The sequence below is a fragment of the Palaemon carinicauda genome, chromosome 28 (assembly GCF_036898095.1).
Source record: "Palaemon carinicauda isolate YSFRI2023 chromosome 28, ASM3689809v2, whole genome shotgun sequence".
NCBI classification, from domain to species: Eukaryota; Metazoa; Arthropoda; class Malacostraca; order Decapoda; family Palaemonidae; genus Palaemon; species Palaemon carinicauda.
The window spans coordinates 27,836,413-27,863,912 of NC_090752.1; the positions used below are offsets into that span (position 1 = coordinate 27,836,413).

The 27,500-nt window shown below is 39.8% G+C and overlaps 1 protein-coding gene across 1 annotated transcript in view; it reads left to right on the forward strand.

Annotated features, from left to right (window-relative positions):
- LOC137621994 (dipeptidase 1-like) overlaps positions 1 to 12,758 on the forward strand; it is a 597,809-nt gene extending 585,051 nt beyond the window's left edge. Inside the window, exon 11 of the mRNA XM_068352484.1 lies at positions 11,941 to 12,758. Coding sequence (XP_068208585.1) covers positions 11,941 to 12,063 — 123 coding nt within the window. The 3' untranslated portion in view covers positions 12,064 to 12,758. The remainder of the gene's footprint in view (positions 1 to 11,940) is intronic.
- The last annotated feature ends 14,742 nt before the right edge of the window (positions 12,759 to 27,500 follow it).

A 27,500-nucleotide genomic window follows, 5' to 3' on the forward strand; every position in this document is an offset into this window, starting at 1 on the left:
TTTACATTCCATATAACGATTTCCCAAACTGACAAATGTGCCAACAAATATTAAGTGCATTGAGCGAAATTCTACCAGAAACGAAAATGATTAAACTGTATTAAAAATAAATGAAATCTGAATTCTTTTCTTACAAGAATTTAAGCCTAGACGTAACAGTGTTGCAATCCCACAAAAAAAAAAAAAAAAAAAAAGGACATTATTTGAATCCAGTGACGTGCAATATTCTGCTGCCGATTAAACCACTTTGAAATTAATAGCCATTTGGTCTTTCCTATTCTTTGTGCTACCATTGAAAATTATTTACAAGAGGCTTTTTGCTTTCGTTCAGACTCGCCTCCCCCATCCACCATCTTCCATCCTCAATTCATTCGATCCTAAATCCCATCCTTAACCTATCCTACCCAATCCTCAACTCATCCTCTCCCATTTTATTCAATCCTCAATCCACTCTAAAAGGAAGACAAAGAACGTGTTTTAACAAATCATCTTAATTTGTATGAAGGAATTAATAATCTGTTCCCTAGTTTGAAATTAGGATTTCACAATGGCATTGGACTCCAATGCCTTTGTGAAATCCAAATTTCAAACTAGGGAGCATGTGATGCTCTTATCACAACTTACAATGCCGTATAGTAATTCCTTGATTGTGGTCAGGAAGTTCGTATGTTTGATCGTGATTTTAGTGCTGCTGCTAATCAAGAGGACCTTGGTTTCAAGCCCAAACAGTAGAGAGTAGATGGGTATTTGTTTTAGCAGCATTATTGATTTTTCAAATAATTGATTCCAAATACTAGTTGTTAATGGGCTCCATAGTGATGGTAGGAATGTTATATCACGTGTTCATCAGGGTATTGTTCGGGACCCATTATTTTTCATACTATATAAACATATGTGATTTGGCCTAGAAAACAAACTCGTTTCGTGTTATTATTATTATTATTATTATTATTAGCTAAGCTACAACCCTAGTTGGAAAAGTAAGATGCAATAAGCCCAAGGGCTCCAACAAGGAAAAATGGCTCAGTGAGGAAAGGAAATAAATAAACGATCTGAGGAATAATGAACAATTAAAATAAAATATTTTCAAAACAGTAACAACATCAAAACAGATATTTCAGAAATAAACTATTAAAAGACTTATGTCAGCCTGTCCATCATAAAAACATTTGCAGCAAGTTTGAACTTTTGAAATTCTATTGATTCAACTATCCGATTAGGAAGATCATTCCACAGATTGGTCACAGCTGGAATAAAACTTCTAGAATACTGTGTAGTATTGAGCCTCATGATGGTGAAGGCTTGACTATTAGAATTTACTGCATGCTTAGTATAACGAACAGGATGCAACTGTCCTGGAAGATCTGAATATAAATGATGATCAGAATTATGAAAAATCTTATGCAACATTCATAACGTACTAATTGAACGACGGTGCCAGAGATTAAGATCTAGATCAGGAATAAGAAATTTAATAGACCGTAAGTTCTTGTCCAACAAATTGAGATGAGAATCAGCAGCTGAAGACCAGACAGGAAAACAATACTCGAAAAAAGATAGAATGATAGAATTAAAACACTTCTTCAGAATAGATTGATCAACGAAAATATTAGAAGACTTCTCAATAGGCCTTTTTTTTTTTTTTTTTTTTTTTTTTGTGCAAGACACAGAAGTAATGTGTTCCTCCAAGATCCGGATGTTGAGGAGCCACTGTCCTAGACCAACTTACAATCATACTTTGAGTTTTGTTAGGATTCAACTTCATGCCCTATAATTTGCACCATGCACTAATGTAGATCTGGGTTGCTGAATCCCTTAATAGAGATCTAGCTAAAATTAGTGCAAGGTGTAAATTATGGGCATATAGTTGACCCTTAAAACTCAAAGTATGATTGTACAGTAGTAGGTCGAACACAGTGGTTTCTCAACTACTCGATGTATCAAAAATATATATGGCTTACTTGAATATATATATATATATATATATATATATATATATATATATATATATATATATATATATATATATATATAATTGCTATCATTATTATTATTACTAGCCAAGGTACAACCCTAGTTGGAAAAGCACGATGCTATAAGTCCAAGGGCTCCAACAAGGAAAAATAACCCAGTGAAGGAAAGGAAATAAGTAAATAAATAAATGATGAGAGCAAATTAACAATAAATCATTCTAAAAACAGTAACAAATTCAAAACAGATATATCGTAAATAAACTATGAAAAGACCTATGTCAGCCTATTCAACAAAAAACATTTGCTGCAAATTTGAAGTTCTACCGATTCAACTACCCGATTAGGAAGATCATTCCACAGCTTGGTCACAGTTGGAATAAAACTTCTAGAATAGTGTGTAGAATTGTGCCTCATGATGGAAAAGGCCTGGCTATTAGAATCAACTGCCTCCCTAGTATTAAGAACAGGATGGAATTGTCCAGGAAGATCTGAATGTAAAGGATGGTCAGAATTATGAAAAACCTTATGCAACATATATAATGAACTAATTGAACGACGGTGCCAAAGATTAATATCTAGATCAGTAATAAAAAATTTAAGAGACCCTAAGTTTCTGTCCAACAAATTAAGATGAGAATCAGCAGCTGAAGAACAGACAGGAGAACAATACTCAAAATAAGGTAGAATGAAAGATTTAAAAAACTTCTTCACCGAAAATCTTGAAAGACTTTCTCAATAAGTCAATTTTCTGTGCAATTGAAGAAGACACGGACATAATGTGTTTCTCAGAAGTAAATTTGCTGTCGAGAATCACACCTAAAATTCTAAAAAGAGTAATACAAAGTTAAAGAAACATTATCAATACTGAGATCTGGATATTGAGGGGCCACTGTCCTTGACCTACTTACAATCATACTTTGAGTTTTGATAGGATTCAACTACATACCCCATAATTTGCACCATGCACTAACTTTAGCTAGATCTCTATTAGGGGATACAGCAACCCCAGATCTACCTTCAGAGGATGGAATTGACGCAAAGAGAGTAGCATCCTCTGCATATGCAACAAGCTTGTTTTCTAGGCCAAACCACGTTTCATGTGAATATAGTATGAAAAATAATGGGCCAAGAACACTACCCTGTGGAACACTCATTATGGTGCCCATCAACAACAACTCTTTGAGATCTATTGCTTAAAAATTCAATAGAAATGCTAAAAAATGACCCATCCACTCCCAACTGTTTGAGTTTGAAAACAAGGGCCTCATGATTAACACAGTCAAAGGCAGCACTAAAATCAAGCCCAATCGTACGAACTTCCTGAACACAATCAAGGGATTTCTGTACAGCATTGGAGATTGTAAGAAGGGCATCACATGCTCCAAGGCCTTTATGAAAATCAAATTGCAAACTAGGGAATAGATGATTACCTTCAGTAAACATATTAAGACATTTTGCCAGAAGACGTTCAAAAACTTCAGATAATATGGGAGTTATGGAAATTGGGCGGTAATCAGTTGGGCTTGAGGTACCACAAACACATTTACATAGAGGAGTAACATTACCAATTCTCCAACAAGTGCTAAAAGCTTCTCTTCTTGCTAACTTGCGCAAAATAACACACAACTTTGGAGCTAAGAAATATACCATTTGGGTCTACACCTCCATAAGCATCAAGGTCAAACAACAGAGCTTTAATTTCACGATATCGAAAAGCTAAACTGGTTAGTTTAGCCTCAGGAAAACAGGAATGAGGAAGTTCAAGTTTTTCATTACTCTGTTTACTGTCAAAAACATCAGCCAAATGGGTTGCCTTTTCCTTTGGACAGTGAGTGACTGAGCCATCTGGTTTAAGTAAAGAAGGAATTGTTGCATCTACTCCAAAGAGTGTAGATTTAAAGGTAGACCATCATTTATGTTCCTGAGTTGTCCCAGAAAGGGTTTTTTTCATGGTTAAATTATATTCCTTTTCAGTTGAAGAATAAACTCTCTAAGCATAAAGTTAGAGGAATGAGCTGCAAATGATAATTACTGAAGTTATATTGATTGATAAATTTTGTTCCATATGAAAAAAGGAAGTTAATGGATATCTGCACATCCTTCCCTTACTTAACAAGCTTCTTAATCTACTCCTAAAAGGCTCTAGTTCCCTTGGTTGATCCTCACATAATGCTAACTCCAAAAACCCAGGGCGAGGGGACGAAAGTGGAGAAGAGGGGGATGTGGTCGAAACCAGAAATGAGAGAAAGAGATCGAAGGCAAAGATAAGGGGAAGGAGGGAAAGCTAAAGAAAAGGGTAGGGGTGTGAGAGAAAGAGAGGGGGAAGATATTCGAATACAAAGGGAGATGGAAGGACTCAAGAGCAAAGATGAGGGCAAGGGGTCGAAGGCAAAGAGGATTGGAAGGGGTTAAAGGCAAAGATAAAGAGAAGGAGTCAAAGGCAAATGTAAGGCAAATGTAAAGGAAAGAGGAGCGGAATAGATGGTGAGAAATCGAAGGCAAAGAAGAATGGATATGACCAAGGGCAAAGATGAGAGAAAACTGTCAAAAGCAAAGAGAGGAAGATTTCAAAAGCAGAGGAGGGAAAGAAGTCAAAGGCAAAGATGACGGGAAGAAATTAAAGGCAAAGATGAGGGAAGGGGTTGAAGGCAAAGGTAAGGAAAAGTAGTCAATGGCGAATAAGGACAACAAAAATTTTAAAGTAAGGATGAGGGAAAAATGACAAAGGAAAAGATAAGGGGAAGGGGACGAGATCAAATATGAGAAGTGGTCATAAGCAAAGATAATGGAAAGAGGTCTACATTAAGGAGAGCAAGGGACTGAAGACAACGTTAAGAGAAATGGGCTGAAGGTAAAAATGGTGAAAGGGTTGAAAGAAAAGCGGAGGGGAAGTGGTTGGAGGCAAAGATAAAGAAAATGGTGATCACGAAGATGAGAGGAAGGTGTTAAATGCAAATAAGAGAGGAAGCAGTCCAACGAAAAGATGAGGGGAAGGGTCAAAAGCCACTATGAGGGAAGTGGTCGAAGACAAAGAAGAGGGAAGGGATCGAAGGCAAAGAGTAGGGAAGTGATTGAAGGCAAAGAAGAGGAGAGTGGTCGAAAGCAAAGAAAAGGGAATGAGTCAAATGCAAAGAAGTAGGAAGTAGTTGAAGGCAAAGGAGGGAGTGGTCGAAGAAAAAGAAGAGGGAAGAGTTCAAAAGTAAAGAAGAAGGAAGTAGTCGAAGGCAACGAAGAGAGAAGGGTCATTTTCAAAGAAGAAGGAAGGGGTCAATGACACAGAAGATGAAAGGGGTCGAGGGCAAAGAAGAGGAAAGGGGTTGGTGGCAAAGAAGAGGAAAGTAGTCGAAAGCAAAGAAAAGGGAAGGGGTCGATAGTAAGGAAGAGGGAAGTGGTCGAAAGCAAAGAAAAGGGAAGGGGTCAATGGCAAGGAGGAGGGAAGTGGTCGAAAGCAAGGAAAAGGGAAGGGGTCGATGGCAAGGAAGAGGGAAGTGGTCGAAAGCAAAGAAAAGGGAAGGGGTTAATAGCAAGGAAGAGGGAAGTGGTCGAAGGCCAAAAATAAAAGGCAAGATGTCGAAGACAAAGAGGAAGAAAGCGGTTGAGGCCAAAAAAGAGGGAAGGGGTAGATGGCAATGAAGAGGAAAGAAGAAAAGGGAAGTGATAAAAGTCAAAGAAGAGGGAAGTGATGAAGTGATAAAATACAAAGAAGAAGGAAGGATCATTGTCAAAGAAAGAAAGGGTTGGAAGGTAACGAGGAAGTAAGGAGTTGATAATAAAGAGAAAGGTTGAAGGCAAAAATGAGGGAAGGGGTCGATGACAAAGACGGAAGGGGTCGAAGGCAAAGAAGAGGGAAATAGTCAAAGGCAAAGGATATTGGAGGAGTCGAAGGCAAAGAAGATGGAAGGGGTCAAAGGTAAAGAACAGTAAAGGGGTCAAAGGTAAAGAACAGTAAAGGGGTCAAAGGCAGAGAAGGGGGAAGGAGTCAAACGCAAAAAGGATGGAAGGGGTCAAAGGTACAGAAGACGGAGAGGGTCAAAGGCAAAGACGAGGGAAGAGGTTAAACTCAAAGATGAGGGAAGTATTCGAAGGCAAAGAGGAGGGAAGAGGTCAGCGGCTAAGAAGAGGAAAGTAATCAAAAGCAAAGAAAAGGGAAGGGGCTAAACGCAAAGATAGGGGAACTATTCGAAGGACAAAAAGAAAGGTGTCAAAGGCAAATAAGAGTGAAGGGGCTAAAGGCAAAGAAGGGGGAATGGATCAAAGGCAAAGAGGAAGTGGTCAAAGGCAAAGAAGAAGGAAGGGGTCGAAGGTAAAGAAGAAGGAAGCGGTTAAAGGCAAAGAAGAGGGAACGGGTCAAAGGCAAAGAAGAGGATAGGGGTCAAGGCAAAGAAGAATTAAGGGGTCAAGGCAAAGAAGAATTAAGGAGTCAAAGGTCAAAAAGGGGAAACGGTTCACAGCCAAAGAGTGAACGGGTCAAAGGCAAAGAGTGAAGTGGTCAAAGGCAATGTAGAGAAGGGTTAAAAGGCAAAGAGGTAAGGGGTCAAAGGCGAAGAAGAGGGAAGTGGTTGAAGGCAAAGAAGTGGGAAGAGGTTGATGGTGAAGAAGAGAGAAGGGGTCAGTGGCAGAGAAGAGAGAAGGGGTCAAAGATAAAGAAGAGGGAAGGAGTCGTGCAAAGAAGAGGGGAGGGGTCAGAGGAAAAGAAGAATGAAGTGGTCAAAGGTAAAGAGGAGGGAAGTGATCGAATATAAAGAAGAGTGAGGGGGTCAAAGAAAAGGAAGAGGGAACGGGTTGACAGCAAAGAAGAGGAAAGTGGTCAAAGGCAAAGGGGAGGGAAGGGGTTGATGGTGAAGAAGAGGGAAGGGGTCAATGGCGAAGAAGAGAGAAGTCGTCAAAGGAAAAGAAGAGGGAAGGGGTCAAATGCAAAGAAGAGGGAAGGGGTCAGAAGCAAAGAAGGATGAAGTGGTCAAAGGCAAAGAGGGAAGTGGTTGAAAACTAAGAGGAGGGAAGGGGTTAATGACAAAGAGGGAGGGGTCAAAGGAAAAGAAGCGGGAATGGGTCGACAGCAAAGAAGAGGAAAGTGCTCGCAGGCGAAGAAGAAGGAAAGGGTCGACAGCTATTAAGAGGGAAGTGGTCGGTAGCAAAGAAGAGGGAATTGGTCAAAGGCAAAAATGATTGAAGGGGTCAAAGTCATAGAAGAAGGAAGACGTGAAAGGCAAATAAGAGGTAACGGGTCCAAGTCAAAGAAAAGGGATGTGGTCGAAGGCAAAGAAGAGTGAAGATGTCAAAGTCAAAGAAGAGTTAATGAGTGAAAGGCAAAGAAGAGTGAAGATGTCAAAGTCAAAGAAGAGTTAATGAGTGAAAGGCAAAGAAGAGTGAAGGGGTCAAAGCTAAAGATGAGGAAAGTTGTCGAAGGTGAAGAAGAGGAAAGTTGTCAAAGGCAAAGAAGAGGAAAGTTGTCGAAAGCAAAGAAGAGGGAGGGGTAGGTGGCAAAGAAGAGGGAAGGTGTCAAAGGTAAAGAAGAGGGAAGTTGTCGAAGGCAAAGATGAGGGAAGTGATCTAAAGCAAAGAAGAGGGAAGGGGTTAAAGGAAAAGAAGAGGGAAGGGGTTAAAGGAAAAGAAGAGGGAAGTGGTTGATGGCAAAGAGTAGGGAAGAGGTTGAAGGCAAAGATGAGAGAAATAATCGAAGGCAAAGTAGACGGAAGCGGTCAAAGGCAAAGAATAGGGAAGTGGTCGAAGGTAAAGATGAGGGGAACAAGTTGAATGCAAACATGAAGTAAGTAGTCGAAGACAAAGTGGTTAAGGGCAAAGAAGAGGGAAGTAGTCAATGGCAAAGAAGAGGGAAGGGATCGAAGGCATAGAAGTAGGGAGTGGTCGAAGGCAAAGAAGGAAGTGGTAAAAGGCAAAGAAGAGGGAAAGGCTCAAAGACAAAGAACAGGCAAGTGGTCGAAGGCAAGGAAGATGGAAGGGGTCGAAGTCAAATAAGAAGGGAACACATTAAAGGCAAACATGAGGTAAGCAGTCAAAGGTAAAGATGAGGGAAGTGGTTAAAGGCAAAAATGAGGGAAGAGGTCGAAGGCAAAATCAGGGATGAGGTCGAATGCAAAGAAAAGGGAAGTGGTCGAAGGCAAAAGTGAGGGAAAGGGTTGAAAGCAAAGATGCGGGGGATTGGTTATAATTATTATTAGCAAAGCTACAACTTTAGTTGAAAAGCAGAATGCTATAAGCCCAAGGGCTCTAACAGAGAAAAATAGCCCTGTGAGGATAGGAAAAAACGAAATAAATAAACTACTGTATATGAAAAGTAATACAAAATTGAAATAAAATATTTTAAGAACAGTGGTACCATTAAAAAACAGGTCTTTCATATATATACTTTAAAGACTTATGTCAGCCTATTCAACATACAAACATTTGCTGCCACTTTGAACTTTTGAAGTTCTACCGATTCAACTACTCGATAAGGAAGAGCAATCCACAACTTGGTCAGAGCTGCAATAAAACTTCTAAAATACTGTGTAGTATTGGGCCTCATAATAGAGAAGGCATGACTATTAGAATTAACTGTATACCTAGTATTATGAACAGGTTGATACTCTCCAGAAAATATGAATGTAAAGGAAGTCAGAATTATGAAATATCTGCCTGGTGATCTGCCGAACTGGTGTCCGAGTCGTGATCAAGCTCAATATTTTTTAGGGGAGTTTGAGGGAGCTTATAGATCTACCTGTTGAATCATTAGAAGCCATTTCCTGGCCCTCCCTGGTCCTAGCTTGTGTAGAGAGGGTGTTTAAGCGCTAATCATATATATGCAAATATGAATAGTCTCTAGGGCATTATCATTGTCCCTTGCCTCTGTCATTCATGAACACTGCTTTAAACCATTTAAGTAGGGAAGTGGTCGAAGGCAAGGATATGACAACGGTGTTAAAGGCACAAAGGAAACCAAGGGATCGAAAGCAAAGATTGGGGGAAATGGTTGAAGGCAAACATGAACTTAATGTGTCGAAAGCAATGAGGAGGGGAAGTTGTCAAAGACAAAGATGAGGGGAAAAGATCAGAGGCAAAGATGAGGGAGGAGGCCGATGACGAAGATAACGGGAAGGGATCAAAGGTAAAGATGATGAGAAGAGGTCGAAAGCAAAGATGAGGACACTTGGTCCAAAGCAAAGAGAAGTGGAATGGATAACAAGAAATCGAAGGCAAAGAGGAAGGGAAATGCTCAAGGGAAAAGATGAAGGAAACTTGTCATGAGCAAAGAAGAGGGGATGCTTTTAAAGGCAAATAGGAGGGGGGGGGGGTGATCAAAGGAAAATATGAGGGGGAAGGGATCGAAAGCAAAGATGAAGGGAAGGGTTAGAGGGAAAAGATAAGGGTAAGTGGTTGGAGGCAAATAAGGAGAGTAAGAAGTTGAAGGCAAGGATGATGGGAAAATGGTAAAGGAAAAGCGGAGGGGAATGGACGAAGGCAAAGATGAGGGAAAAGGATTGAAGGCAGAGACGAGGGGAAGTGGTCTAAGGCAAAGATGAAGATAAGAGGTCGGAGACAAAGATGATGGGAAGGGCTCGAAGACCAAGAAGGCAAGTGGTCGAAGGCAAAAAAGAAGGGAAGGGCTCGAAGGCAAAGAAGGCAAGTGGTCGAAGGCAAGAGGAAGGGAAAGGGTTGAAGGTAACAAGGAGGAAAAAGAATACGCTTAATAAATTGTCAGTGAAGATCCGCAAGGTGTCGTCTTCTGATTCCTTCTTCAGCCTGTAAATGGACCGTTGGGATAAGAAGAAATCCTTTCGTATTTTCACAAACTATTCGCCTTTTATTTTTAAAGGTAAAGACCTCGTAGCTTTCACAGAATTTTGGTTCTTAACAAGGCTGTTAGCCCTATACCATCCTCTATCTTCACTAATATCAAGCATTGCTAAGTGGCCACCAATTACGTAGTACATAGCTTAAGGAAAAAACAAAAAAATTTAATTTCACTTCATCCCCCATATCGAATCTCAATGCTCGTTGAGGATGGAGTCTTTGAGCTACTTAGTCATACATATATCTATTCAGACAGACTATACAGAGGCGAATATCATGTTCAGCAAGAAATGTGAACTTCATCAAGACACACACAATCAACCTAAGCAGAGATCGTCTTCAGCAGAAGACAATCTAATCCAATTAGTTTCTGAATCTCACTAACTTCGATGTCAAAACCAATATCGAAATCTCGTACACTTCGAAACCAAAGAAAATCTGCGAAAGATATTTATAAGAAACCTTTATATTTACATTTATAGAAGTTATTTTAGGTTACTTCTAAAGGAATTGAAAGGGAAGTTACAATAGACTTATGTAAAGAAGAAAGAATACCTATTGCATGTTGAAGGCAGGTTGCGGTTGCTCATAAACACTTTGTCAAAAGTGTGCAAATGTCGCTGGGATCGGGTGTATGAATTTGGGTAGACAGCAAGATGGAAGAAGGAAGCGAGACGGCGCGGCAGGGGAATAGTAGGTAGGTGTCTTTAAGTAATGCATACAGTAAACTGCTTGAGGTACACTGGTAGCCCTACCTCCCTACAGGGGAATGCCGTTTGAGGGATTAGAATATGCAAGTGTGAGACTTTCATTGGATATTTTTAGATACATTTCCCTAAGCAAGAGAAGACTATTAAGAAGATATTGCTATTCGATTAAGCACGCACAGAGAAGTCTTATTATGAAAAATATCTGAATGCCTTATAACATAGATTCTATCATTTGAAATTATAACCATCAGTAGTAAATATGAAACACAAATTAATCGTGGAAAGAGTTCATAATATAAGACGTCAAAAGTAAAATGGAAACTAATCAAATATGAGAGAGAGAGAGAGAGAGAGAGAGAGAGAGAGAGAGAGAGAGAGAGAGAGAGAGAGAGAGAGAGAGAAATTTTCAGTTGTATAATCATCCATCATTATCCTTTCAATATAACTGTCCTTCTTCTCATTAACCCTAGTTATCCTGACCATCTCCCTTCACTAGTTTTCTAACCTTCTATTCATTCAGAATTGCTTCTTTCAATATACGAACATTGCCACCAAAAATAGCTCTACTTCAACAAAACAAAGTCTCTTCCACTACCAGAGTATCTGACTTCACTTTCTTAAACCTGCTAAAAATCACATTTATGGAAAGTAGTAGCTTCTGGAAACGTTCCTACCAGGCAATCTTTTGGACGGGAGTTGGAAACCTGCTCAAGCTCGATAGTTTCTAGTAGTGTCTATAAACCCACCGTTTTTATGTGCTCGGGATGGGTGTGTTTTGGGGGATCCCTTACGTCTACCTGCTGAGTCCTCAGCAGCCATTGCTTGGTGCTTCCTGGTCCTAGCTTGATGGAGAGGGTGCTTAGACGCTGAGCTTTTCGGAAGTGAACTAGAATGCAACCATTGTCGCAAATTAGAATTCTGATAATTCAATTAGAATATAAGAACACTTGAATGTTGCATTACTGGTTGAGACAATTTGACACACGTACTGTATGCTATATGGTCAGTCTCTAGTCTAGGGCATTTCCAGCCCCTTGCCTCTGCCACTCACGGACGACCTTTAAATAGAATAACTCCTTGTCTCTGTTGTCATTATTTCTATAAAGGTGAAGCGTTAGCAACAAACAACAAATTCATAAAAATTAAATGATTCTGTTCTAATAGTAGTTCTTGTTTGGATTTCAGGATCTCTTATGTTGCAGTAAAATGTTAGCATTAGATATCAGTTTCTAACCTTTAAACATTGGCCAATTTATTGCAATAATCTTTAAGAATTCTTCAACCTCTACTAAATCCAACTCAAGCACTTTATTTCTTTTATTCAGAAATGGATACTGAGAAATTAAGAATAAACCCTTATTTCCTCCGAATCCCGTCCTAAACCAAAAGCATCGACCAATTAGAACAGAACTACAATGGCCGCTAAAACTCTCCCTTTTCCTAAACTTCCTGTTCTTTCCTTGCAGGTGCGAGACGAATTGGAGAACGAACAACCGTCCGAGGAAATCATTCCTATTCATGACATCGACTCCCAGTGGCCCTGCAGGTACAAGTTCGCCAGTCTAGAGGATACCGCTGCCAGGACCTGACCTGCCTTCAAGCTGACCTGTAGCCTTATGAGCCTCAGCTTCGTCCCTAACCTATCCTCCTTTAATGAATAGAAGGTAGTCTTTCGGCCTTCATTCAGATGCAACCGCCCTTGTTGGAGGGAGAAAATGGTGCGTCAACACATGCGAGGACGGTGACATACTACACTTTGAGACGCAAAGTACTAGAAACTTCTAAGCTCAATTTACGAGTTCGTTATTTGTCTTTATGAAAATGATAAAACCAATTTACCCAAAAATCAGTTAATAAACAACCTAATCTTTTATAAATGATACTTAATTAAATTCATAAGATGTAACGTTCATCGACTAAAAGAATACTAACAACATTTTCGGATGGGCCTCAGAAGTCGATTCCCAAAGGTTTTAATTCCATCCTCCCTCCACTGCTATTGCCTTAATAACCATCCTTAAAGGGGCCGGGATGTTCTGTAAAGAGGAAGTGGAGGAAAAGGACAGCCAGGAGGAGGAGGAAAAGTAGGAGAAAGTTGAGGAGAAGAAGGAAGATATGGTAGAGGAATAAAAATAGTGATAAGAAGTTTAGGAGTAAAAGAATTTTGAGAAGTTCAGGAATGTCTCCAAGTTACGAAGAAGTTCAGGTATTTCAGAAACACAACGCTTTAAGAAAGGGTTCCGTTACTATGTTGCATTCCCATTGATTCAAGGTCAAGGTAAATGTGAACTGGAATTATGAAATAATATAAAAGAGACAATGAAAAAGGAAAAAAAAATATAAGTATGGAGTTGATGAAAACAGACAAAAATTCATTTTAGACGAAGAAAAAAAATTAAGGAAGATCATGAAAAAAAAAAAACTAAGGAAGGATCTATGAACATATTGGAAATAATGAACAGTGGAGATGATTTAAAGAAAATGAATAGTAGAGTAATGAAAAAATAAAAAAAGGAGGAGGGGAAGAGTGGAGATGATGAAAAAGATAAACATTTAAAAAAGGAAAATATTAAAAGAGCAAAAATTGAAAATGATGGCAAAATGAAAGACCACAAAAAAAAAGAATGTTGGTCTTGGAAAAGACTGAAAATTAAAATGCTGAGATGATGATATGAGAAAAACGAAGATTTAAATGTGATGAAAAAATAGAAAAATTGGATATCACAGAGTTCGGTCAAGAATATTATCCCACAAACACTACCATGAGTAATGATGAACAATGTTATCATAAGTGTTGCCTTTTGCAATAATTATATTTATATCCTTTACGTGTTTTCGAGACTTAGAAATGTAGAAAGTAAAATAACGAGCATTTTCAGTCCATTCTCCGTTGTTACGTTTATAAGAAATAGTTTTCTGACAGACATTCCATGAAATAGATAATTCGGAAAATCTTGTCAGGTATATTTCCAATCATTTCAGAGTCGCAGGAATCAATATAAACGACTATATTGATATATGAGGGATATTTCTACATTTCTAAGTACGGGGTATTTTAGAGACTTAGACTCTAATAACTTTCTTTCATACGCATTGTATCATAATGTGCTTTTACAATATAAAATGTGTCAACACCCTCTGTGATATATACCAGCACAAGCATCTTTCATCGGCATCGCCAGCATCGCTATCACCATCAACAAACTTCATCAATTAATTGTTATCAATCTTACTCCCTCAACATGAGTACTTAATCATAGTCATTCCACGGACTTTAATTGTGTTTTATTCCAAATCTTTGATCCTTTTAGCTATAGATACTTTTCGGTGTTTGATAGATTTGTCCCATTCTTAAGACCACTTCCCCTGTAGATTCGCCCTCTCTTTTGTGAACCATCTCAAATAAAAGTAAGTTAATTATCCTTTGTTTGATTTTCCATGATTTTTACCTGACTTTCTACCTTTTATTTCTAATACTAATCTTATTCAGTTTCATCTTTTTTTTTTTTAATTGACAATACTTTTAATATATAAACTACACGAAGTAAAAAAGAATAATGAACAAAAAAATGTATAGAAAAAGGACTTTAGAATTAAAAAAAAAAAAAAAGTTAATATTATGATAACTATTTCTCTGATGAAGAACCAGTTATCCGGCAATTTGCTTCTTTTTTTATTAGCTTAACTAGTTTGTTCAAATTGATTGCATTTATTTAACAAGCCAAATATAGAGTGCACTGGTGTTGGTCTATCATACATACACACATGAATAAATTAATACACACACACACACACACACACATATATATATATATATATATATATATATATATATATATATATAGAGAGAGAGAGAGAGAGAGAGAGAGAGAGAGAGAGAGAGAGAGAGAGAGAGAGAGAGAGAGAGAGAGAGATAATAGATGGACATTAAGATAAACGGAAAAGGTCCTTAGATATTACAAAAGCAGCAGGGGAATGAAGAGATGATGGATTAACGAACTAAGAAAGTTTGCGTTTGCGGACTGGCATAGAAAGTAGATATATGCCGATACGACTTTAAAAAGCCGATACCGATACCCAAATTTTTATCTAGGCCGTTACTGATAGCCATTTTTTTCAGAGACCGATACCAGAGAAACAACAGATACCGATAGTAGTTGATACTCCGATACTTTAGAAATTCTTTCTAATGATTACAATAACAGTAAAATATTGATATGATGACTGACTTTTCAACCTCTTCAGTGTGCGAGGCACCATTAGGTCTATTCGGTAAACAGTATAATACAGGCCAAGCACTTTGTCGTATGTATTTGACATAAAACAGTGTTTTATTTTTATTTTTTTTATCTTTATTTTTTTAACCATATTAAACTATGGCTACGTCCTTGGCAATGACACAATCTGATCATGTATCTAATGCCTTCCCTATAAGAATTTATTTAATTACTCTATATCATATTAGTTCAACTAGATCATTGAACTAGTAGCTGTTCATAAATAGAGTCAAGTAATGAATTATTTGCATTTGAGAATTTAGTCTTAGCGTGAGGAACTAAAAGGGTAGCTTTGACTAAATATATAAATATAAATATATATATATATATATATATATATATATATATATATATATATATATATATAACGGATTTTGAGCGAAGCGAAAAATCTATTTTTGGGTGTGGTAGCCATGTCGTCCTGATGGAAGTTCCTATAAGGTAGCTTTTTAGGGTATATTTGACTACAGTGATATTCCCAGAGAATTTTACCGTAAGGTATCCAGAATTCTAACTCCTGGAGCGAATATCCCTAAATAATCTCACAGGGATATCGCATAAGATCAGAGGACGTATTCTTGACATGTCACATAGCTATCTCCGCCCCGAACATTATTAACGCTTCGAGGGGGAATAGTGACATGAATCTGTAACGAGAATGAAAAGAGAGCCGCTCTTAAGGCATCTCTCCTATTCCGTTTCCAGTGTGTATCTGATGAAGGCGGTAGCGCCCTCTTTATTCCTTTTCGTGTAGCTCAACTACTCGGCGTTTTCCGTTGTGTTCTCTCGTTATTTTGGCTTTAATTCAACTTTTTGATGACTTCTCCGGCCTCTTATGCCTCTGGAAAGTTGAGTATTATCTTTACTATGTATTAATGTAAGCTCTTGTCGTTTTGAATTAAATCAAAAGAGATTTTAATGTAAACAAAAGCTGTTGCCTACCGGAGGCATCCTGGATGCTGTAGCTCGCTCTTATGGGTCAGTTAGTTAGCAAGAGCGACGTTCCCGGTTTGTTATGCTTTAATAATTTTGCTATTTAGCTACTCTAGAAATGCTTATATTGTTCGGTCAGTGTTAGCTTGGTGTATTCGACACGGGTCGAGGTACCGATCCTGCCTTTCGCGAGGCTCGTAGCCTAGACGTCTGGCACTAGTACTTTCATGCATGGTATAAGTTTTTCCGAGTGTTATTTTATTGAAGCTATAGGCAAATATTTTATACATGTAAGATATTGTTGAATGTTTTTTCCAAGATTGTATACGAGAGAGTTTCGGTGATTTAGGTAATCGATTCTCATCTTACCTAGTCTAGTATTCTAGGTACAGTAGTATACTTTCGCACATCCCCGATTGTTCTTTTTCTCCTCCGGAGGCTAAGTTCAATCCCTCTCTCCCTCTGTAAGCCTTCGGCTTAATCCTAGTGGTTCTATCTGTATAATAATTCAGGTATAACTATTCTAGGATATGTCTGTCCTGACCTGATAACCAGAGTGACTGGTTTTTGGGGTTAGGGCAGAACATCAGAGTTTCTAGTCTGTGGTCTGCTTCTTCCTAGCATAGAGAAAGAGTCTCCTTTTGCTAGGTTAGGGGCAGACACAGAAAGCTTTGCTTCCCTAGTCCATGTTGGAAGGATTCTGTACGAGATGATTCCTTTCTCTAGTGGCCTAGCAGACTGTCCTGTGTTCTTTTTCTTAGGCTGGAGAATGAGTTTTCTCTGTTGCCCGGCGAAATAACTTCACCTAACTTTGTTCTGGTTGGGAGGAGGTTAGCAAGTATTGCCATTCTTCCTCCCTAATAGACAACTCTTGGTTAGGATGAGCTTCCCTAACGTCTGAGTGTGTCTTCTGCTAGAACGAAGTCTATAGGACCCTTATCCCTTCCCCACCTCTTTTTCTTTTATTTTCTTTTAGCCGTAGTCCTACTTCCGTACCTAGTATAGGTTAGGATGGAGGACAGGCTCAGCTCTCTGCCGGCCGACGGCAGAGACCATTTATTCTTTGCAGAGTGAACCTCAAACCTCCCTTGGTCTCCCTTCCATGTCCGTCGGTAGAGCCCGGCAGACTATGGATTCTTTGGAAGCCTGAATGTTACATTCTCCCCTTCCATAAGTTCACTCTTTCTGGATGGAAAGTCGTATGGCATGCCGCCCTATAACCTTACATCCATACTTTTTCTCTGACTATTGTGTTGCACCCCTATCCCAGCTGCCGGCTTGACAGCCGACAGCCGGGAAGGTAGAGGTTCTCTGATTCTTGGCTACTGTCGCCGGCATGGTTTTATTACCTTTGCCGGCCGGTAGTGGAATCACAGCCCGAATTCGCTGGCCGCTACGATTAGCGGCCGGCAGCCGGGTTTTAGTGTTTTCAGCCGTCGGCTGGCAATGATTGCCGGCCGGCACACAGTCGCGAATCAGTGGGCTGCCGCCTATTAGTTAAAGATAGTATATCTTTGATCTATAAAGAGGTAGTTGCCGGCCGGCACGTGCCGGTCCGTGCTGGTCGACACAATAACATGCGATGTACAGTAGTTGCTATATTCGTAGTGTAGTACACACTGCATTAGTAGAAACTGCTGTACAGAGTTTGTGATAACACTAATGTTCTTCATCATATTTAATGTTATCTTGTACAGCCTTTTGTTGAGACCGTTCTTTATATAGAAAGTGAGTTCTTTCTGTATTCTTTCAATCCCGTATATTAAAACTATACATTAAATTTCCGTTTAGGAAATTACATAAGGTATTCTAGTATAGAATTAACCTTAGTTTTAATATTTTGGGAGGTTACAGCAATTGACTGAACAGGAAATACAAGTATGTCTTTCCTTCTTTCTTTTATAGCTTTTCTATATAACCTAAATGTTTCAATATAAGTGAAAAGCCTTCATTTGATACTCATGGATTTTTCTTCTCTTTACAGGAGGACCATGCGAAGTGCGGGAGTGTGTTCTGTAATGTCCGCAGTAAGAACTTCTGTGGACATCATTATTGCAGGAGGCACGCAGCATGCACAGCCTTCAGAGGTGTTCTCTGCTATTGGGACGCTCAGGATTGTACAGTTTGTTCTAACCTGATTACCGAGGCTTTTGACGACCCTAAGTCAACGGAGTCAAGGGATGCTGCCAGGAAAACTTTACGATCCTAGGTGAGGGGTTTTCAGAAAAACACCTCAGGTCCCTACCTTCCAAATGAGAAGATGAGGGCCTACCTTTTCCCTAAAGCATTGGCTGATGCAATCATCCCCCAGCCTCAGGTGGAGATACCAATTGCCCTGAATCCGGTAGATTCTGAAGTCTCAGCCGCCCTTCAAGACATCCAAGTGGACAATAGGATGTCGGAGGTGTCAGATTCTACTGAGAAGGACCTTCTAGGAGAAGGTCAGGAGGAGGAGCTGTTTCAGACTCCTCAAGTAGAAGAGCAAGAAATCGACGAAGTGTCGGTTACGTCAGTTCCGGATCCAGAACCGGTTCCTTCTACAGCGCCTGCTATCCCAGATGAACTGGGAAGGACTCTTTCTTCCATTGTTGAGAGGATCCAACAAATTCAAAGGAAGAATGATGAGAAGGAAGCTGCAATGAAACTGCAGTTACGTAGACTTCCAGCATCACGTGGGCCTCAGAAGCGGCTCACTGTGAAGGGTCTTCCCTTGTGCTCGAATACCAATCCTTGGAGGTATGCCGAACACATGCCAATGACAACCGGGGAGATCGTGATCTCAAAAAAGTTGGGAGTAATTCCCCTGGAAGAAGTGGAATTTTAGCCCAACAACTATTTTTATCCGGGCTGCTATGCCCGTCTTAGGAAGGAGCCAGCCTTAAAGGAGGAGATGGAGCCGGAGGTCATAGTTTTTTACCATAGTATAGCTCAGACGTTACTATCGAGCTCGATGAAAGAGAGGGGCTTCACTAACTCAAAGGTGCCCGCCTTGAGTAGAAACTTCCCTCCTTTGTGGCCTCTCCTACCAGAGCCTTTCCCTTCTTGGAAAAGGGATATAAGGCTGCCTTAAATGCGGTGGAGGCACGGAAACCATGCCCCTCCTTGGTGGAGTGCAAGCCGTTATCTCTGACCTTGCCCTTGGACCAAGAAGATTGGAAGGAAGTACACCTTACCTTCTCAGTCGGGAAACTAGAAGCTGATATTGCTGAACGCCAGTTCGGTGAGGCGCTTCCAAAACTGTCAGAGGCTCTCTTGCGTAAAGAGCAAGAGACAAAGGAAAGACTTGCGGCATCGATGTCGTTGCAAACAACACTAGAAACGATGGCAAGTGACCCCAAGAACCAGGATATGTTCATGGTTGTGGCCAAAACCCATCTGGCCACAGTTACGAAGGATTTCTATAGCTTTATTAAAGCTAGGAGAGCCTGTAGAGAGTTCGTGTTTGCCTCGGTTGCGGTGAGGCACGAACCGAGGAAACTGATCTCCTCTCGTATTTGGGGTAAGCACCTCTTTCCCAATGAAGTGGTTAAAGAGGTAGTAGACAAAAGGCCTAGGCCATCTTCTCGGCCGGCTAAACCCTACCGACAGCAACATCAACAACAACTTCCTATGACCGCGGTACCTCAGACGGTGGCACAACCTCCACTCACGTACCAGCTGGTACCTCAACAAACGGCGACACTGTCGCCAGTTCTTAACCCAGCCTCCGAAAGGCAGACTTCTTCCTTTCGTTCGAGAGCCAGAGGAACAGCCAGAGGTTCTTCTAGACGCCCTTCAAGAGGAAGGGGATCCAGGGGAGGAAGCGGTCAAGGAGGCAAGGCCTCAGGTCCACAACAGCAGACGTAGATACTTCCAGTAGGAGGGAGATTACAGCTTTTTAGGGATTGCTGGACCTTCGATCCCTGGGCCCACAGCCTAGATAATTATGAATGGACTAGGTTGGAGCTGGAGCAGTCCTCCACTTCAATTTCCTCAATTCTTCCAACACTCAACCCCCGCTCTGGGAGAATATGTCCAAGAGCTCTTTGTCAAAAGAGTAATCCGGAAGTCTAAGTCCATCAAATTCCAAGGAAGGCTGTTTTGTGTTCCAAAGGAGGACTCAGAAAAACTCAGAGTCATTCTGGGCATATGCTGTGTCTATAGACTTGTTTGACGCTTATTGGTACGTTCCAATTATTCGTCACCTCTCCCCCTACATAGGCTTCAAGTTACTTTGATAACTTTATGCCTTCAGAACCATGCCTTTCGGGCTACACATAGCCCCAAGGATTTTCACGAAGCTCGCGAACGCAGCCATCCATCAGTTACGCCTAAAAGGGGTCCAAGTAGTAGCCTACTTGGACGATTGGCTGGTGTGGGCAGCATCCAGGACAGTATGCATGCAAGCTTCTGAGATAGTGATCCAGTTCCTGGAACATCTGGGATTCAAGATCAACATCAAAAAGTCTCGTCTTTCTCCAGCTCAAAATTTCGGTGGTTGGGAATCCACTGGAATTTGGAGTCACATCGGCTTTCCATTCCTAGTAAGAAGAGGAAAGAAATAGCAGGATCTGTCAAGAGAATATTGAAATCCAAACAGATATCAAGACGCGAACAGGAGAGAGTGCTGGGCTCTATACAGTTTGCTTCGATAACAGATCAAGTGCTAAGAGCACAGCTTAAGGATGCAACAGGAGGCTGGAGAAAATATGCATCAAACGCGAAGAAATGACACCCGTCAGCAGTTCACATTCAAGAGTTCCGCAATGTGACAGCGGACACTCTATCTAGGTTTACACCTATAGAGTCAGAATGGTCCCTTGACGCAGGATCGTTCTCCTTCATCTCGAGTCAAGTTCCAGAGCTGCAGATAGGCCTCTCTGCGACGAAAGACAACAAGAAAATAGTTCGTTACGTGTCCCCTTACGAGGATCCGTTAGCGGAGGCAGTGGACGCTATGTCCCTGGGCTGGATCAGATGGTCCTGTATCTATCTGTTCCCTCCGCACACCTCCCTTTGAAGGTCCTCGATATGCTGAGATCCTTCAAAGGGAAAGCTGCAATAGTGGCCCACAAGTGGCCAAATAGCGTGTGGTTCCCTCTGGCATTGGAACTACGATTAAAATTCGTTCCGCTACCGGATCCATCCGTGTCTCAGCGAGTACAGAAGTCGACTGTCTTCGCTCCATCACAGATAACACGGAACCTACATCTCATGATTTTCTCTCCTTAACGATGAGAAAAAGATTCGGTGTTTAAAAGTCGGTTTAGACTTTTGGAGGAAACCAGAAGACATTATGGGGCTTCAGGGAAGAAATAGCTATCCTTTGTCAGGGTGAAGAAACTGAAAGAAATCCCGACAAATTCCTATTTATCATTCTTCATTCTCCTTCATGAGCAAGGTTTAGCAGCCTACACAATCCTATTGTTCAAGCCTGCCTTGACAAATCAGATACCATCTGCCTTACAGGTCGACCTTTCTAACGACGTTCTTAATGAACTAGCCCTTCAGCGCTTCCAAAGACCATTTGCTTGGTCATTAGATATGATTCCTCATTGTGTATAAATAATGAACAATGAGGAATGAGCTTAGAAGGTTTTGAATTTAAGTCATATTTCTGTTTGTACTTGCCTTGGGGGCCAGAGTTAGTGAATAGTGGCTCTCTCTACAGAGGAAGGCCACGTCCAGTTCTTGGAGGGAGAACCGATTCTATTTCCAGACCCAACGTTTCTTACCAGGAACAAGCTACCCACCAACAGGTGGGGTCCCTAGAGAATCTGCCCTCTGGAGGAAGATGCATCTCTATGTCCAGTGGAGTGCCTAAAGGTCTATCTTCATAGAACTTCAGACTTTATGGGAGGACAGCTGTTCAGAAGAGAAACCCTGGGTTCAAAGTTATCTATAATTAAGGGTGAAATTCACCCGTGTTATTCGCAGAACGGATCCAGACAGTACACCCGTTAGTCATGATCCGAGGAAAGTTGCCTCCTCCATAAAATTTCTTTAATTATATGGACTTTGAACATCCTTGTTTGCACACCGGCTGGTAGTCATCCAAGGCTTTTTTTATGAACTATGCGAAGCAAGTGGAGCAACTTATGAGATCTGTGGTAGCAGCAGGTAGAATTCTTTAACCTTCTGTTTTAAGTCTGCGAGGAACAGTGTAATTAATTTGGGACGATTAATTAAGAGGGTGCGCGTGTAGTCACTGTATGTTTCTACACGCTGAGCGATAGGCCACGAAAGTGTCCTTAGGAACTGTTCCATTGACGTCGGTAATCTATAGCATAATACGGACACTTGTGCCAAGCGTTTTTTACGCTAGTGTATGTAAACAGTATACAGACTATATCATTATTATCAATAATTCTATTGAAGTGGCAAATCTGTTTCCTAGTAGATGAAACAATATTTTCTGTTGACTGTTTTTCTTTATGCTTTTACGCATATCATCCACATTATATAAATTTTATAAATGTGATCTGATATGTTCGTTAATAAACTAGTTCATAATGAACCCTGCGTCTTTTCGCCCACACTCATTTTATTAGAAATGTACTGAGCATTAAGATTGAAATATGGATATTTTTTATCATGGTATGTCTTTCGAGACTGTTCCCTGATTCAAGCAAAAGTCCACTCACTCTAACCCTTCCTTGGAAGGGTTGACGTGGTACCCTAACAGGTTGGTGGCAAAGAGGCAAAATTTGTTTCTATGCGGATACAACCATTATCCAATAGTTACTAAGAGTGGTCACTTTGGGGAAGGTGTCACAAATTCATTCTGACTTTGGCGACTCTTATACAAACTTTGCTTTATAATGTATAGGGCGAGACCACTATACAAGCTTGTCATTTTGTCATCCATAAGTTTTTATGTACTCCTCGAGACTTTTCCAGAGTCTAGTATGACTCATCCCTCTAGGGGGCAGGAAGCACTAACATAGTTCATGCTTAGATGAAATGATGTATGACGGTAACATCATGGGTCTCTAGGTCTAGACGGACCAGGAAAATACTTTCTTGACAGTATGGCAATGATTGAGAATCCACAGATACAGTAATGCTCTGGTAAACTTCCATCAGGACGACATGGCCTGAGCCCAAAAAACGGATTTTGAGCGAAGCGAAAAATCTATTTTTGGGTGAGGTAGCCATGTTGTCCTGATGGACCCGCCCTTCCTTTTATTGTAAAAGGGCTTGTTGACCCCTCCCTATAATACAGTATCTGTACCACCTCGTATATCGCTACAAGGAATAAAGAGGGCGCTACAGCCTTCATCAGATACACACTGGAAACGGAATAGGAAAGATGCCTTATGAGAGGCTCTCTTTTCATTCTCGTTTCAGATTCTTGTCACTATTCCCCCTCGAAGCGTTAATAATGTTCGGGGCGAAGATAGCTATGTGACGTGTCAAGAATACGTCCTCTGATCTTATGCGATATCCCTGTGAGATTATTTAGGGATATTCGCTCCAGGAGTTAGAATTCTGGATACCTTACGGTAAAATTCTCTGGGAATATCACTGTAGTCAAATATACCCTAGAAAGCTACCTTATAGGAACTTCCATCAGGACGACATGGCTACCTCACCCAAAAATAGATTTTTCGCTTCGCTCAAAATCCGTTTATATATATATATATATATATATATATATATATATATATATATATATATATATAAATACATATACATATATATATAATAGGTTTCCATTTCCAATTTCCTCCTAATAGTGTTAAATTGTACACATGAACTTTCATTTTTTGGTCAACTTTTTAGGTAGAGCTATCTGCATGAGAGAAAAGTAGAAATTTCGAATGTGCGTCGAAATTCAAATAGAGATTGTGCAAAGAATCACCAGAAATAATAAACTTTTTTAAGTAGCAAAGTCCACATTTCAGTTGTTAAATTGTTAACTATTCTACTTAAAATCCAAAGTTAGTCCCGTTCAGTGGTAGGACTCCATTAGTAATAGGTAAGAAATATTATTTTCGCTAGAATAAATTACAATTAATTGTGAGTTCAGTTAGTTTAAAAAAAAAAAAAAAGCAAAATTGGTAATTTCACTTCTACCCCTTCCTCCGTTCATTTTCGAAAATAGGCTATTTCGTCGAGTAACTGTACAGCTAATTATTGTTTTACTGAAATTATTATCAAAATATTGATGTTTTATCATTTTGAATATGAAGTAAACAAATAAACAAATAATTCTGCATATGTTAATTAGAGAGAGAGAGAGAGAGAGAGAGAGAGAGAGAGAGAGAGAGAGAGAGAGAGAGAGAGAGAGAGAGAGAGAGAGATGGTTTTAAGTATGATCATGGCAACCAACGTGTTTAATATGAACACAAGGAAATCAATCTGATGTTGAAATAACCCAGAGTATCGGCATTCCACGTTCATTTATATATATATATATATATATATATATATATATATATATATATATATATATATATATATATAATATATATATATATATATATATATATATATATATATATATATATATATATATATATATATTATATACTTTCCTTTGCGAGGGGCATATTTAAACGTGTTGAAAGGGTTTGAGTATCGCCATGATCAGAAAACCAGTACTAGGTATGTCCACCTATGCTAGGTTGGTTTGCTGTGAGCGATTAGACAAATATCTCCCACCATCACCAATAATCACTGGCTAGAGTGATGAAAACCACTAGCATAAATTAACACGTCTGACGACAGCTGCATTTTATAAATATATATAATATATATATATATATATATATATATATATATATATATATATATATATATATACATTTATTTATATAACTAATGAGAAATAGGCCAGTCAAGATGTGGCTGAACCTCAAACAAATTGCTAACAAAGGTTTTTAACTTGCATATTGGGCATGAATAACCTCTCTTTCAGTTAAAAAAAATGTTTATCAAAATTAACCTTGCAGAAAGGGGTCAACGGCCGCCATCTTTAAGATCCAATTTAACAATATTAAAATTTCGAGACATAAAATTCCTCACCTTTCCTGACAAGTATATCCATTATTCCTGACAATTACTGACAAAAATAAAGGTTTTTCCTGAAAAAAAAATAAAAAAATATTTTTTGCATGAAAACCCAAACAGGGCCCACCCCAAGCTAGCTTGACATTTTCTTGGTGTTTTGTAATGATAGGTAGCTATATGTTTAATAATAAACTAACACCAGAAAATGACTAGCCCCTGCCATTCTTCTCATGCTTTTTCATTTTTTATACCAAATGTGAATATGAAAGTTACAAAGGCAGACATAGTAGCCTTTTTCAAGGCAACAATTTTCACATTAATTCCTTACATTTCAGTTAAAAATATTTACAAAATAAGTACAATTTACAATAAAGGAATGGTCAGTTGGTCGAACACAGGGGCAAGGCTCTTGCATAATTACCACAGAACAAGTTCATGAACGTGCTAAGGAACATTTCTTGTCAAGAACTAATCAAAGGTAACTTCATCGTCATCAGGATCTAGCTGTAGTGAGTTGGTGCAGTGGAGGCCTTTGCAATTACCACACAAGTTAGAACAGTGAATGCCCTGTTTCCTGCAACCGCATCTTGCTGTAGTAAACCCGGAAGTACAGTTACACCTAATTATAGCCAAAAAATTTACAAGACCAGCAGGCAAGTCAGTCTTGATTGGTTGTAATTTACCATCTGAAAGTTTCCATCCCCACTCATCAGGTTTTAGCTGGTTTCTACCTTTCCATTACTAAATTTGGAAGTAAACTCGAAGGCTGTGGAATTTCGTAGCTGCTCTTGTTAGTGGCAATGATTTGGCCTCAACATACTTTGGGCTTTTTGCAACCTTTTCCTTAAAGCACCTCAGTCGGAGATGATTGATGTTTTCCCCATCATTACCATTGTACAGGCTCACTAAAGCCTTCTCCCCAGCTTCAATAACCTCTTCTGCACTGTTATCCTTGCCAAACACTTCTGCCAGTTTGAGGAAGTTTCTATTGTTCCTCACCTTTGGAAGGGACGCTGCCTTCCCAATTCCATGAACACTGGATGTAGATTCACAACCCAATAGTGCATGGATGAAAAGAATGTTGGAACAGACCACATATCCCAAAGATTTCCTCATCTCTTTGATGTTCCAGACTTTCACACTTTTTGCACTAGCCTTTGGTTGTGGCGTGAAGTAGATGTTGTAACCATCATCTCTATTGGCATGATAACATAGGACCAATAGGCCAGTGTCATCTGCTATCAAAATGGTTACTCCTGTCTGTGCCAGTTCTAGAGCAGTCTTCACAATCAATACGTAAGAGTCTACAGATGCATGGACTTCTTTACAACCTGCTTCCTCCAAACTCTTTCCCTGCAATTTGATGAACAATTGTTTTCTTGATTAGCTAGGAAAATATCTTTTTTTAATTTGAACACCATTAAAGGGGTCAGTGACACATTAACACCAACAGAACCCCCTGCTCGGCATCGGCGAGTCGTTTCTTTAATGGATGGACCACTTTCATACCCATCAAAGACAATGCATGCTTTTCCATATCTAGTTGTGACATATCTACGGTATTGGGCACAGATCTCATCAAATGTGTGACCTTTTAGCCAAGGGAGGCGTTGAAGTAGTGCTCCACCCTCTAAGAGATATTGTGGATCTGAAGACTGTGGACCTGATTGTACAGGGGAAGTCAGTTCCCATATTGCATCTGCCAAAGCCGGTTTATTTGCCTCTTGCGGTAGTCCGGAAGAATAAAAAAGTGCAGGTGTGTAACCTCAAAGCTCATACTTGAAATGTTCTTGCTGATGCTGAATTGAGGGTTCATTGGTAGATAGCACACACAGTCTCTGAAATAGGAGTTGTGGATCAGTCTCAACTGCTTCATCTTTGCTGAGACAAACTTTTGACCCAAGTGTAATTGCCTGATCCTTTCTTTTAAAAGTGTATTCATGGACATTTTCTACAACCATTGAAGCTATGATTGCCTCTCCTATGGAGTTTGCTCTGTCCATATTCACCTTTTTGTCTCCAGTTACTCCACTTAAAATGCTGTGAATGGACGGATCTTCCATGAAAGGGTCATATGTCTGGAGAAACGCAAGGAGCTTCCATGTATCCCTCACATCTCGATCTTTTCTTAATGAAGTAGCCTCCTGGGGCTGGTCACTAGTGCCATAACAAATGCCTGCTAGTTCTTGCATTGTAAACTTGATTTCTGCGCATGCTGGCAGTGACAGCGTCCAAATCAACCGTTGAATATCGTCCATTCCTCTGCCATGAGTAATTAGCAACTTCCAGAAATGCCTGCTTTCTCTCTGAATCCTCTGGTCTACCAAGATTTTGTTTCTTAGAAGAATCAGCAGAAGAGAATGCCTTAGGAATGTTTTTAATGGAATCAAAGTTTGCAAAAGATGTTCTGTGATAATGTGCTTATTCTGAAACAAGGTCAGCTACATAACCTATTCTACCTTTAACAGTGGATGCCCAGCCATACTTTTTTCGGACTTTCTCACAAACTTTTAACACTCTGTCCTTAAACTCAATAGTTTCTACATGGGAAACATCAACACCTCTTTTCTTTCTATCATATTTTGCTCTAGAACCACAAAAAAGACAATGTTCCTTAAAATTAAACACACACAAAGAGCGGCTTGCACAGGATGGCATTTCATCATGCGGGGACCTGTTTTTACGGTCAATTTCTATGTATTTGCGGTTGATCCGACGCTGTCTGCATTTCTTGTGAAGACGTTGACCAATCTGAATTATGACCTTCTCTCCATGTTGTTCAGAAGCTCTTTTAATGGAATCAATTCCCTTCTGGCTGACGA